Genomic DNA, 13,360 nt, shown 5'->3' on the forward strand with positions numbered 1-13,360 from the left:
TGGTCACCAAAACAAAAGAAGAGACGGTGACTCATCCATTCTCTGCCGAGGATGCCCTTACTCCGCAACATCTCGACACGGAAAATAGTTGATGACTGCAATATAAAAATTAAATTGTCATATTTATAACCTTTAAATTGTAACTGCTGACTTCACGACGCATTCAAATCTGCTTTCAAACCACCTTGGTCAGCTGCTGTCGAGCTGTAAATCACGATGAGGAACAAACCCACGTATTCATTTGTCGCCCACCATGAAATGTGTGATGGACTTTTAACGTCACCGTCACTAAATACGTGTGATATCAGTGCTGAGTCAACTCTCTGGAGCCGATGCATATACAGTAACTGCTGCTCAGTTGCCAGAAACACGCCCCTCCTCAGTTATCGATGTGTCATCACGTTTACAGCCTCGAGTGCTTTTAGGGTAAACTGTGTGCGGTGAATACGTGAGCTACTTGTTCACAGAAGCAGCCAAAATGCCCTGTGACTCTGTAGTGAGACATAACATAACTGTATCATGATGACTTTTCAAAATAAGACCCAATGTCTGGTCAAGAGTTATAGCTTTTGATTATCAGCCACACTTTCATATTAAGTTCATCCATGACAAATATTTGAGAATTGACAGCTTATTTTGCATATTTAAAAAAAAAGGGGTCCTCGAAAGGAATCAAAGTTGAACTCACCTTTTTGACAAATTCAGCAATAGTATGATTTCTGACACTCAATCAACCTAACAGTCTTGTACAAAGTACTTTAAAGGGATACTTGAGTAAAAGAATAACTTTCTTATCAGAAAATGACCTTAGTAGAAGTTAAAGTCCTTTTTTTTTTATAATATTACTTGTAATTGTAATGTAAAAGTCTCAAAGTATATGACATTTACTGTACTTAAGTATCAAAAAGGTAATTTTCTGATATAAAATGTGGTTAAAGGTGCCATATTATGTAAGAATGTGGCCAATAACGGTTACTACATTCAAATTCAAAATACCGAGGTCTTTTAAACATGATTTCAAAACAAAAACATGATTTGCAGTTTTTTTTTAAAGCAAATATTTTGGCTGTTGTTGGTGAGTTCAGTTTGTTATATGAACATTATTCCTGTGTCTCTGTGACATATTAGGAGGATTTTATGGCCAGTTATTACGTAATGCACCTTTAAGTTTAGCATTGAGGTCGATGGTAGGGCGAGATGTCTTTCAACTGGAAGGTTGTGGGTTCAATTCCTGACTCTGCTAATCTGTGTCCTTGAGCAAGACACTTAACCCCATGTTGAAGCGTAGTAACGAGTAACAAAGATAGTTAGAGGAAATGTAGTGTAGTAAAAGTACAAGTTGCTCGAAATATAAATAACAAAGTAAAGCACAGATACGTGCATTTTGTACTTAAGTACAGTAACATCGTATTTGTACTAACAGTCATATTTGTACCATGTATTTTGACTATAGTATATTTGTCTGCACCAGTTGTAAAATGTATTATTATGATTTTACAATGTCCTTACATGGTAGTTGCTGGTTTTACTTCCACTATATTAAAATAGATAAATTAGCTGCCCAGGTAATAGTTGATTCTTCATGCACTGTGATGCAAATGTAAATGTTTTAGTGGGAATTACTTTCCCATGCAAGACTTAATAATATTATAGCCTCTGGCTTCTCTGCTCCTATTTGTTCAGACTGAGTTTCCCCACTATCACAGCACTGTATTATACATCTTAAAATAGCTATACCTCCTCCTATAATACATTAACTCTTTACACATTGTCTCTGCACAGGGAGTGCTGTAGGTTTTTCGGGGATGACGGACTGACCCCCAAGGTTTTTTTCACCAAGGTCGCTCCGTTCGGCCTCCTGTGGATCCTCACTAACTACCTGTACCTGCAGGCGCTCAGGAAGATCAACACGACAGACGTGTCAGCGCTTTTCTGTTGCAACAAGGCCTTCGTCTTTCTGCTCTCCTGGATTGTGCTCAGAGATCGCTTCATGGGAGTCAGGGTGAGTGTGTGTGTGTGTGTGTCTGTGTTTGCACACTCCGGGGCTACACACCTGTAGCAACTTTCCTCTGTAACAAACAAAACAACAAAACAACTCTCTTAGGAAGTCATGTGTGGAAAAAGGAAAAATACACTTTACTTAACTTATACTGCCTCAGAAGGTTTTGTTGTTTGGAAGCAGCTGAATTGAGTGATATTATCTTTTAATAGGATATTTGACTCGCCTTACTTATCTTCTACACCACAGTTTCAGATGACGGTGGTAGAGCTTAACCTGACATGGAGTAAGTCTTCCGAGGCTCATTTTAATATCTACTTATATTTGAAAATGAGATATTTTAACACGACTCCCCTCGGATCATTTCATTTAGATTAAAGTCAAAATCATCTTGTTTTCCACATTAACTAATAAGTGTATGTGAGTCATTGTATTTCCTGTTTTGTAAACCTCATGTTTATCATCCATATAATGATCCTGAACTAATTCCTTACATATATACGTCCTGGAGAATGCCCGTTTTCGAGAGTCACCAAAAAGAAACTGTCCTGGGAGGTGAATTGACGCGATTCTTCCTTTGCATCCTAGCGGATCTTAACATAAATGGCATGTCATGTGGCAGTCGAACGCGTGCGCTTCAGCGTGATGTCCCACCAATGATCGCTGTGTCGTTCAAACATGCCTCCTGGTGCATATTGTTTGTGTACTTGTATGGGTGTCATTGTGAGGGCTGTACAAAGGTTGAGACTTGGTTTTAGGGTTAAGGTTATTAGTTGTGATGGTCAAGGTTAAGGTAAGGGGCTAGAGCAGGGGTGTCAAACTCATTTTCACCGAGGGCCACATCAGCATCATGGTTACCCTCAAAGGGCCAGATGTAACTGTCACACAGAATAAAAAGTCATTTTTTGGTTGTGGCATTTCTGAACACATTCTCAATTTCACTCATTTCTACAATGATACACTCGTCACTTTGCGGGTAACGCAATCGCCGTGCATTATGGGAAATGTAGCTTATGGTCAACGCAGCATAGACCTATTTTAACACAGATTTTGATGACCAATTAATCACTCGCGGGCCACAAAAAATTATCTGGCCCCCGGGCCTTGAGTTTGACACGTGGGCTAGAGCAGTGTTTTTCAACCAGTGTGCCGTGGCACAAGTGTGCCGTGAGAGATCGTCAGGTGTGCCATGGGAAATTATCCAATTTCACCTAATTGGTTTAAAAACATTTTTTGAAAACAAAAAATTAATTATCTGCAAATAATATGGATATAAATATTCAAGACACTTTGATAAGAATTACAAAATTGTTAATATAGGCTACAGAGTATCATTTTTTAATCATTTTTGTTTGGGGGTGTGCCTCGTGATTTTTTTCAATAAAAAAAATGTACCTTGGCTCAAAAAAGGTTGAAAAACACTGTGCTAGAGAATGCATTATGTCTATGTGTTTCCTCACTGTGAGGCTGTGAGGACAGATTTTGATTCAAACTCCTCTCCTCGAGGACATTTTGACCTTGTGAGGACATCCTTACCACTGTGTGTATATGTATGTCACTGATTGTTCTTGATGAGCACAGCGAGGCAGAAGAGTAAAGGCCCTATTTATATGCGATGCAAAAGATGGAGACGAACACAGACTTACTTACTAATTTCATTGTGCGCCAAGCAGCTTACAATGACGGATGAAACAGACCAATGCCACCAGAAATCATGGGGGGTAGTGAGTTAATGGTCCAATTAGTCAGGGAAATTACATAGATGTAGCTTACAGTTACAGTGAAACATCTGTAAAACATGCTGCCAACGTTTCCTGGCTCATCCCTGCAGCCCAGAAAACTGCCAGGCATTTTGGCTTCACTCTCTGGCGCGCTGTGGTTATATTCGAGGGACTTTTATTCTATCGCTCTCTCATCGGCGATTCATCTAACCCCATTAATGGTACAAGTGGTCTTACGTGCCACTGCCACAGAATCCAATATGGTTCAGTCTATTTCGTATCAAGCACAATAAAAAAGAACCCAGTTTAATGGTCGCTATGTTGATGCCCGGCACTCGGCACTCCCCTCTAGAGGAAGTACTGGGTAAACGAAGGGATGTGAAAATGGACAAAAATGGAGTATAAATAGGCCTTAAGGGCCCCCTGCTCTCTCTACACTTGTTTCTCAGAGGCTTACATAATTGAAAAAAAGAAAATGGTTGACAAACTCAACATCATTTGAGTTAAGTGTTACAGTTGGTAATTGAGTTCATTCAGACTACTGTTTCCAAGTTATACGAGGACAACCTCCTTGTTGTACTTTCAATGAACTCAATTCATCCGGGTGTTCCCGCCCATTGAAGTCATTTCTTTGTTAGCCATCTTTTCTTTCTCAGTGTGTCAGCAGCCTCCTTGCACTCCCTCCACAGAACGAGTTTGTGAAGGAACGTTTTGCCTTTCCACACTCGCAACCACTCGGTCCATCCCTCGTGCAATCCCCAACTCCCCATCCCCATTATCTGTGATGAAAGGCCTTCGTAAGAGACAAATACTGTGATAATCCTGCTTCACTTTCTCTCTCTCTCTCTCTCTCTCGCTCTTGCACCATCACATACTCTCCCTCTCTCTCTGGCTTGGTGGTGGGGATTGCAGTGTTTGGATGTCTGCAGCAATGCAGGGGATCTTGAATGGGTTTGTAGTGAAAGTGGAGGAGGAGGAGGAGGAGAGAGGAATGAGGGTTGTTTCAAGAGTGTATAATGTGTATAAAGCGACCGTGCCATGGTGGCATGGTATCAGTTGCAAAGGGAGTTGAGTGCTTAATCCGCATGCGCACACACACACACAGCTGTAAAAACAGGGTAATCACATAATCTGCTCGACGCGCAGGTGTTTTAGCGTGGCATCGTGACACCTGCGTGTTACTGATCGCTGACCCTGTAAGCACTGCACTCCTACAGTAGAAACCAGAGGCTCGGCTGTGACTGACAGGGCAACCTGCAGTGCAGAAAGAGCCATTTTGCCAAAGGTTCCCCAAAGGGCTTCGTTCAAGCGAAAACACGCAGCTCATTTATCTTCCCGACACCTCCTTAATGTGGAGTTCATCCACCTTGTCCCCATCTCTGGTCCTCAACAGCTACGACCACATGCGCGCACAACACGTAGCACAAATGCAATTCAACGTAACTGAAGGATTCTCACGCCGTTACTTTGAGGTTGACTGATTGCTGGATGAAAACAGACGGTTTTTAACGCCATTGTGAGGCTGTGATAATCACACGCGGGCCAGGGCCGGGTGTGAGAGGCGTCCAGGGGGTAATTTGGTTTGTAAACATGATGGCAAGTGTAACGGTAATCAATGCGAGACAATCAGGCCAACACTGTAATAATACCTGTCCCGCGTCGGCTTGGCTGCGAATGCATTGTGGCTAAGAACAGATTTTCATTTAATAACATAAATACCAAATGAACATATTGACGATGAAATAAAAAACCCCACTAATTATACTTTTACAAGCTTGTGATTACTGCAGTGCAGAACAAATCGGAGGCCATGTGTGCCTGCTGAGTCCCAGCACAGCAGCAACGTCTCGTGTGCCTTTGTCGCCACACTGCGAGCAGCATGTCGTCCATCCGTCACTCTCTCATGTTCCCTCCTTCTCTCTTTTCTGTGCCTCTCTCTCTCTCTTCCTCCCCCCACAGATAGTCGCTGCTATCTTGGCCATAGCAGGCATCGTCATGATGACCTATGCTGATGGATTCCACAGCCACTCAGTCATTGGTATCACTTTGGTTGTGGCCTCTGCTTCAATGTCGGCACTCTACAAGGTATTAAAAACGACAAAACTTGAGTTATTTATGTATTTTTTGTATACACTACAGTAAGTTTGGGGTCACTTAGAAATTTCCTTTTTTTTTCAAACCAGAAATAAACTCTGTACATTGTTAATGTGGTAGACGACTATTCTAGCTGCAAATGTCTGGTTTTTAATGGAATATCCGAATATGTACATAGGTGTATAGAGGCCCATTTCCAGTGCTCTAATGGTACATTGTGTTCGCGTTAGAAGGCTATTGGATGATTAGAAAACCCTTGAAAACCCTTGTTTAGTTATGTTAGCACAAGTGAAAACAAAATAAAAATCATTATTTCTAATCCTGTCAATGTCTTGACTATATTTGCTATCCATTTTGCAACTCTTTTGATCAAAAAAAGTGTGACTTTTAATGGAAAACACAAAAAAAATTGTATAGGTGACCCTAAACTTCTGAACGGTATTTGCTTATGTAAATGGATTGCAGGAAACAGGAGGTAATGATGTGATAGAGTCAACTGAGAGGAGCATGTGATATGTGTGTGTGTGTGTGTGTTTGCTGGCCTCAGACTGTCATGTCCCGGTCAAGGAGGTTACAGGATAAATAGTGATATTTTGACAGGACCTCTGGTCTCCCTCTGCCCTGCTGTCTGTGCTGCCTAATGTGATAAACAGACAGCCGCAGCCTTGTGCCAGACCCACAGCAGGTACTTGGCAGGTGCAGCCTCTGCAGCACCTACTCGGGTCCATGGGGAAGGCGAGGGTGGGGGGGAAGGAAAGCAGATTTTTGTGCAGTCATCACTCGTCCTTTATCCCCAGGTGCTCTTCAAGATGGTCCTGGGCAGTGCCAAATTTGGAGAGGCGGCACTCTTCCTGAGCGTGGTCGGAAGCGCCAACTTTGTTTTCATCAGCATTGTGCCAATCATCCTGTATTTTACACACGTGGAGTACATCGGCTCACCGGAGAACATCCCCTGGGCGTATTTGTGTGGGGTTGCAGGCCTGCTTTTCGGTACGGGACGTTGTCTTACAGAGCATATAATGCACACTTGAAACTCTATATTTTATATTATTTTATAAATGAATGTCAATAACCCATGAATCGATACTGTTGCTCTGATACTTCTTGTTCTCACAGCTTTCAACATCCTGGTGAACTTTGGCATCGCGATAACATACCCGACATTAATCTCCCTTGGCATCGTCTTAAGTGTTCCTGTAAATGCCAGTAAGTCTCTTTCTTTCCTCTTTCTATACATTCACGACCAAAAGTTACTGAACTTTAAATATACTGTATGTTTAAAGCTGCAGTGCGTAACATTTGAAAATGAATGAATGTCTGTGACATTCAAATCACCACCAAATGAGTTCACATGACCTTAATTATGTGACGGTTGGTACTATCAGAAAAATTCCAACGGTTTCTGGGAAGTTGCACGTCAAAGCCAACATGTGGTTATTACGGTAATTTCACTCACGCTGTTGCTGGAAGGCGCCGAATCAACGTCTTATGTCACCAGAGAGGAGAGTTGGAAAAATGCCTGTACAGAGTTTCCATTTTTTGGCCTGTTTTTGGACAAAAATCAAACAAATGTTAGTTTAAATATGTTTTATACTGTACAAATTTAACACAAAATCTGGTGTATTTTTTGTTTGCCTTCATTTTAAATTGTTAATACACCATCTTAACATGCAGTAAATTGTAAATAACTGCCAGATATTGAAGGTTTTTCAGGAAAATAGACAAAAACACTTGGTTCCAGGACATTCTCTGGTCCTTTTATGGTTAAAATAAGCAACAACAAAAAATCCAGGTGGATATTTTGAGGCTGTTTAAGGGTTAAGGTCAAGTCTGACAGAGGCAATTGGAGGAAGCACAGAAACAACATTATACCAACTAAAGTTTCAGAAGAGGATTCTACTGCTAAAGAAGCACGGTCACTCAGTAGATTGATGTAATAAATGTGTTAATTACAGTATTTACACATTCCTATGCACATCATACTAATGCATCGTCCTATTTTTTTTTCCAGTGGTGGACTTCTACACGTGTGAAATCGATTTCAACACAGTGCGCATCATCGCCGTGTTCATCATCTGCCTGGGGTTCCTCATGCTGCTCTTACCCGAGGACTGGGACCAGTGCATCATCCAGCTCAGCATGAAGCTGCGCAAACGAGACGAGCCAGCAGAGGGCAGCGGAGAGGCGGGTACCACCGCGGGGCTGAACTGGAGAGGGAGAGCCAGGACGTCCACGTTGGCACATTGACGACTTTGAAAATGTTAAAAATGCAAACACAGATACAGGGGAGGAAGATGCATTAAGATGCAGTTCCGGGACATTTGACCTGCCTGGTGTCCTGGCCTCTCTCTCTCTCTCTCTCTCTCTCTCTCTCAAAAAAAGATTTTGGACTGCTTTGTGCTCAGCCAAGACGGAAGAGTTAAGAGGAAGAAATTGCACATCTTTACTTCCATTCCACTCACAAGTTATCCGAGTTGGGGCATGGACTCATAAACTCTATAATTGAAAACTAAAAGAAAAGAGAAAAACAATAATTCTGTATTCATTTTGTCATACCTCGAAATCATTCCATCGCTTCACTACATCCTTGCACTTGGGACAAACTTGCCAACTTGCCTGGAGGCTGGCGTTTATAAAGGGACGTTCAACACCTTGTGGACTTGCGTACGTTCACATATAAGATCCAAAGAAGAAGAAGAATGCCTACAAATGCTGAATGCCTGAAAAAAAAAAGGGGGAAGCCCACAGTGGCATCCTTCAGGTGAAAACTTGTGATAAAATACCTGCCTTCCTTGCACTGTACAAAGCTGGATTTCACACCTTTGGTCACGTGAGAGCTGATCTGGTTTGAAGGGACTTGTCGGGACATCTGAGGATCAATCTGAGCTGAGGAAGCTAATTCACACACTGTGATTTTGACCATACCGATTGACCGTCGATGGTTATGTGTTTTTCTGGGACTCCAGCAATCATTGCTCAGGCCCACAGATGTAAAAAAAAAAAAAAACTAGCATCTCAGATGCATAGGTTTTTAATGCATGAGTCAGTCCATCCATGAATCATCACAATTTCTGTCGCATTGGCAGCAACACGACTAACATTTTATGACCCAGGCAATGCAGGTCAAATGCGTATGAACATGTACTGTCATTCAAATGGTATAAAACGTTCATAATTCATGCTTCAGGTGTCCAAATCTGTGGCACTAGAACAGCTTTGGAACACTTTGGAAATAGCCCTTTAAATTTGACCATCTTACAAAGCTACCACTGAGCCTCCCTTTAGAATTCCTGTGTTATTTAACATCCCAGAATCACACGCACACAGGCTAATTTGCGGCAGATTAACTGTTTTATTTCTGCGGGGGGAAAAACACGCAGATGGAAACTTTCTCACTGTGGCTCGAGGAGAAAGGAGTTGGCACGAAAAGGGAAAACGCTCAGATCTGTCAAGCTCTTTTTTATTTATTTTTTGTTCTGCTCTTTATCAAAATCTTACAGCCTCCGTTTCCATTTATCGCGTTTCACGAGGCGACGGGGGACGGACAACGCTGGTAGAAACTCTGCCTTTGTCGTGAATGTATGAACATCTTGAGAAACACTTTGCTCGCCGAGTGCTATTTGTTCTGCAGAGAAACTCTTTAATACGACCTTATCCTGCTCTCTGTGTTGTTGTTTTTTAACAAGCTCTTGCCACATCCTTGCAGACTTTTTTATATATTTTTTTTTTACATTTCGTTGCCGACTGACCTTGAGAGTGACATCTAAAAAAAAAAAAAAAAGGCCAAGCACGAGCAGATCCGGCGTCACAGCCTTTTCTTTGTTTTGCAACAGACGACAGGACACGAGCACTGTCTCCCATTGTCATCCTCGATGACAATAAATAATAATATCGTATTCCTCTGGAATTTTTGCGAGAAATAAATGTAAACCTTTGTAAGGAATGAAGTTTTTTTTTTTACACTGAGATGCAACATAATATGATTATCACAATAGAGGAAGAGATATTTAGAGAGTGAATAAATGATGGGGGTTTATTTGATCTACGGCTGGAAGTGTTATGACATGTACTAGATATAAAAAGATTTCATTTTCAAGAGTGTCCTTTCTTTGGTTTTGTTACCAACTCACACATTTCAGCCAAATAGACAATGATTAGTTGATCGCATGATCAACAGAACATCAATATTTGGTGGTGCCAAATATTGACTGGCAAGTCGTTTAAACTGAATGTTGTCAAATGTTGGTCAAACGAGACAGTTGTCGTCATTTTAAGAAGAAAAATTAGCAGCAAATTAAGAAAACAGTCTTTTTTTACTTACATACTATACCAATGACTGGTGATGGATGCTTTCCACATATCAATCTTTGCTAGGTTTTAAGTTAAAGTAATGATCTCTGTATCCCTCTTGAGCTCCAGGGTATATATGGGCCAAAATGTCACTTAATTTCATTCAATAAGGAAAAGAACTGTTAGACTGATTCTGGAACAGCATCTGCAGGTGATTAACCAACATCATGCTCTACTCTCACTGTTATTTGGCCGTAGAAGAAAGTGGCCTGGCGCTCTCTGGTAAGAGCAGAGAAAGGCAGTCTGTTGCCCTCCTGTGGCAGAGAGGGGACCTGCAGGCAGTCGAGGAGTGAGGAGTTTTGATACACTTTGCATATATGCTCCTGCACTGTGTAAATAGAGGGAGAATACTTGGAGAAATCAGAGTTTGAGCTCTCAGAGTTGGACGGTGGACCTGAATGGGTGGTGTTTTGGGTGCAGAGCTCGCTGCCCCTGCCGTCGTCTCCCTCGGCCCTGACCTCCCCCTCCCTGCCCACCACAATCCCCAAGCGTGATGTGATTTTTTGCCTTAGCGCCTGCAGGGCGCTCTGGAAACGTTTGCTGAGCAGAGCATACAGAAGAGGATTGATGTCGGAGTTCAGCAACACCATCCAGTACGAGAAAGTCACGGCACACGGTGGGACGAGTCTGGACTGGCCTGAAATTGCAGTTTCTGTGGCCTGAACCAGGGCCACACCTATGTAAGGTGTCCAGCAGAGGAAGAAGGCGGAGATGACCAGGAAGAGGCGTGCCACTCCGTGGTGGTTCTGGTGCTGCTGGGAGTTCTGTGGAGGTGGTTGGGAGGTGCTTTGAGCAAGGAAGGAGACTAAACGTCTGGACATGGTGTTGTTCTGCTCTGGAGCAGGAGTTTGGAGATCTTCTGTCCCGACATCAGACACAAACTGTCCACTGATGTGACAGATGAGTGTCGTGGGGCTGTGGAGTCCCTCACAGTGTCGGTGAGCTGAAACACCAGGAGCAGGATCCCTGCTTCTCTGGACAGAGTCCTCCAGTGTGTGAATCCTCCTGGCGTGGCTACGCGCCACCTTGACAATGTTCAGGTAGCAGAAGAGGATGACCACGGCAGGTATGAGGTAGGACAGAGAGGCCATTACGGCAGTGTAGCTGGGACTGCTGGCCCAGTTGACTGCACAGTTGCACATGGGGACCACATAAGTGATGGAGCTCCAGCCCAGTAGAGGAGGGCAACTCGTGGCCAGAGCCTGCAGCCAGATCCACAGGACCACAGCGCAGGTTCTCCACAGCGTGCAGCGGGAGCTGTAGCGAAGGCAGTCCACGATGGAGTGGTAGCGGTCAAGGGCAATAGCAGCTACTGTGAGGACAGAAGCTGTGCAATACACAGAGGAGGTGTAACCCACGTACAAACACAGGTCCTGTGAGACAGGAGACAAAAAAACATCAAGTGGATTAAAAGGGAAATGGGTGTTGCTTTTGCTTATTAACAAACACTGTTAATGTGACGTACGTTATAGTCCACCCATCCGTGGTTCGTGACGGACAGAGCAACAAACGGCATGACTCCAACGCCCACCAGGAGGTCACTGACTGCGAGGTTCATGACCAGCACTGATGTCACAGAGTGGAGCGTCTTGGTTGCAGCCACAATAACAATAACAAGTATATTACCTAAATGCACAAACACACACAGTGACACGGTGAGTTCACACTGGTTGCATTCACAGGAAGACCATATCCACCACACAGCACTGAGCACATGACCCAGACTAGATGCACAAGGTTTGTTTATCCAAAATACAATGTGGATAATTAGGAAACTGAGATTTGGTGATTACTGCAATCACAAAATGCAATAGATGGGTAAATGGATGTTGCTTTCAGTCCAATATACAGTAGACGAGCTGAAACCAGGTTCACAAAAATGTTTGGTTTGGAACTCCGTGGTGAGTCTGAGTTCCAGGTCCATAAAGTCAAGGGTCTTTAAAGGCCTCATTCAAGAATGAATCTCCTGGGATTATCTCTTATATTCAGTTTAACGTGTTATTTTCCTCTAATAATAATAAATAAGTATATTCAATTAGACCAAATATAACAATGACATTATTTGCCAATGTGCAAGTCTTTTGCAGCTAAATGGATCTAAAATCTAACAGTTTTCAATGTGTATAAGCAGTTATACACTTGTGTATTGCAATTTACTTAAGCAATGTATAAGTAATTACTCATAAATTACTTTTTGTATAATTTTGCTCGTTTATTTGGAGCAATCAAACGAACAAACGTAATTATTGCGGTGCAGCATGTTGGTGTTGCCTTTACTGACCCACAGAAAAGTAGGAATTCTGAATATTTACGCAGATGCTTTCAAAAAGTTAATAAAATAAGTCAATTCGGTACCTGCCACAGCTCCCACACACATCAGCACTATCAGGATCTCCAAGACCAGTTGTGTCCGCCCGGACACCGCGGACCCTGCACCCGCCGTCCAGCTCGCGTTAGCCGCCGCTGTCGTCAGCAAAGGCGGCCCGGGCTCCGACCAGGAGCTGCCCAGGTCCTCCATATGTCCCACTGCAGCAGGGAGCTGTCTTCACATGATGAAGAGGAGCCACGTACCTGCGTGTCTTCATGGAAAAATAAATGAGTGAGTTCCACCTGCTCCCCAGCTGGTCACCAGGTGAACAGAGTCCTTCCCAACACAGAGGAGGATGCTATAAGATGAACACAACTCTGTCAATACAACCACAATGAGTGAAAACAGTATGCCCACAAAGCCATTAAGATTTATTTATTCATTAGTATATATATATATATATAAAATACAGTTTGCAATTTAAAACCACATTTCTGTAATAATAATAATAAAAAACTTAAAACAGCATTTATCTAAATATTATGTGTAACACTTCTTTTACGCAGCTGCCACTTTGATAGGTCACAGTCAGGCAATCACAGGTGCAAATAATCATTACAGATGGCTGCGTTCCATTTAGCTTCCTCAGGTTCAGAGGGCATGATAGCTCATGATCACATTGTCCTGCAAACACGAACTTGAACAGAGCCATCGTTAGTGTGATCAGCATCACATGTGTCTTTCCTGCTGAAAAAAAAAAAAAAAAGACAAAATGGCTGCTGTGCAAAGGACAGAAACAAAACAAAGCTCACATAAATAACACTTTCTCATCAAAAGGAGAACATTTTGATTCTATGCCACAGGTGTGCCCAGTGGCGTATTTAATAA

At 42.6% G+C, this 13,360-nt stretch overlaps 2 protein-coding genes across 2 annotated transcripts in view; one reads left to right on the forward strand and one right to left on the reverse strand.

Annotated features, from left to right (window-relative positions):
* The window catches only part of slc35f3b (solute carrier family 35 member F3b), a gene marked incomplete at both ends in the record, with an annotated part of 53,342 nt that extends 45,281 nt beyond the window's left edge, over positions 1 to 8,061 (forward strand). Inside the window, 5 exons of the mRNA XM_083897194.1 lie at positions 1,783 to 2,002; positions 5,680 to 5,805; positions 6,612 to 6,804; positions 6,931 to 7,020; positions 7,826 to 8,061. Of these exons, the coding sequence (XP_083753320.1) occupies positions 1,783 to 2,002; positions 5,680 to 5,805; positions 6,612 to 6,804; positions 6,931 to 7,020; positions 7,826 to 8,061 (865 nt within the window). The remainder of the gene's footprint in view (positions 1 to 1,782; positions 2,003 to 5,679; positions 5,806 to 6,611; positions 6,805 to 6,930; positions 7,021 to 7,825) is intronic.
* Positions 8,062 to 10,319: 2,258 nt separating this feature from the next.
* LOC310933820 (5-hydroxytryptamine receptor 1D) lies at positions 10,320 to 12,682 on the reverse strand (the record flags this gene model as incomplete). Its single annotated transcript, XM_083897390.1, has 3 exons — positions 10,320 to 11,537; positions 11,630 to 11,790; positions 12,520 to 12,682. 3 exons carry the CDS (start codon positions 12,680 to 12,682, stop codon positions 10,320 to 10,322), a joined length of 1,542 nt encoding a protein of 513 aa, XP_083753516.1.
* Positions 12,683 to 13,360: the final 678 nt, after the last annotated feature.

Source organism: Microchirus variegatus (assembly GCF_963457635.1).
Source record: "Microchirus variegatus genome assembly, chromosome: 11".
NCBI classification, from domain to species: domain Eukaryota; kingdom Metazoa; phylum Chordata; class Actinopteri; order Pleuronectiformes; family Soleidae; genus Microchirus; species Microchirus variegatus.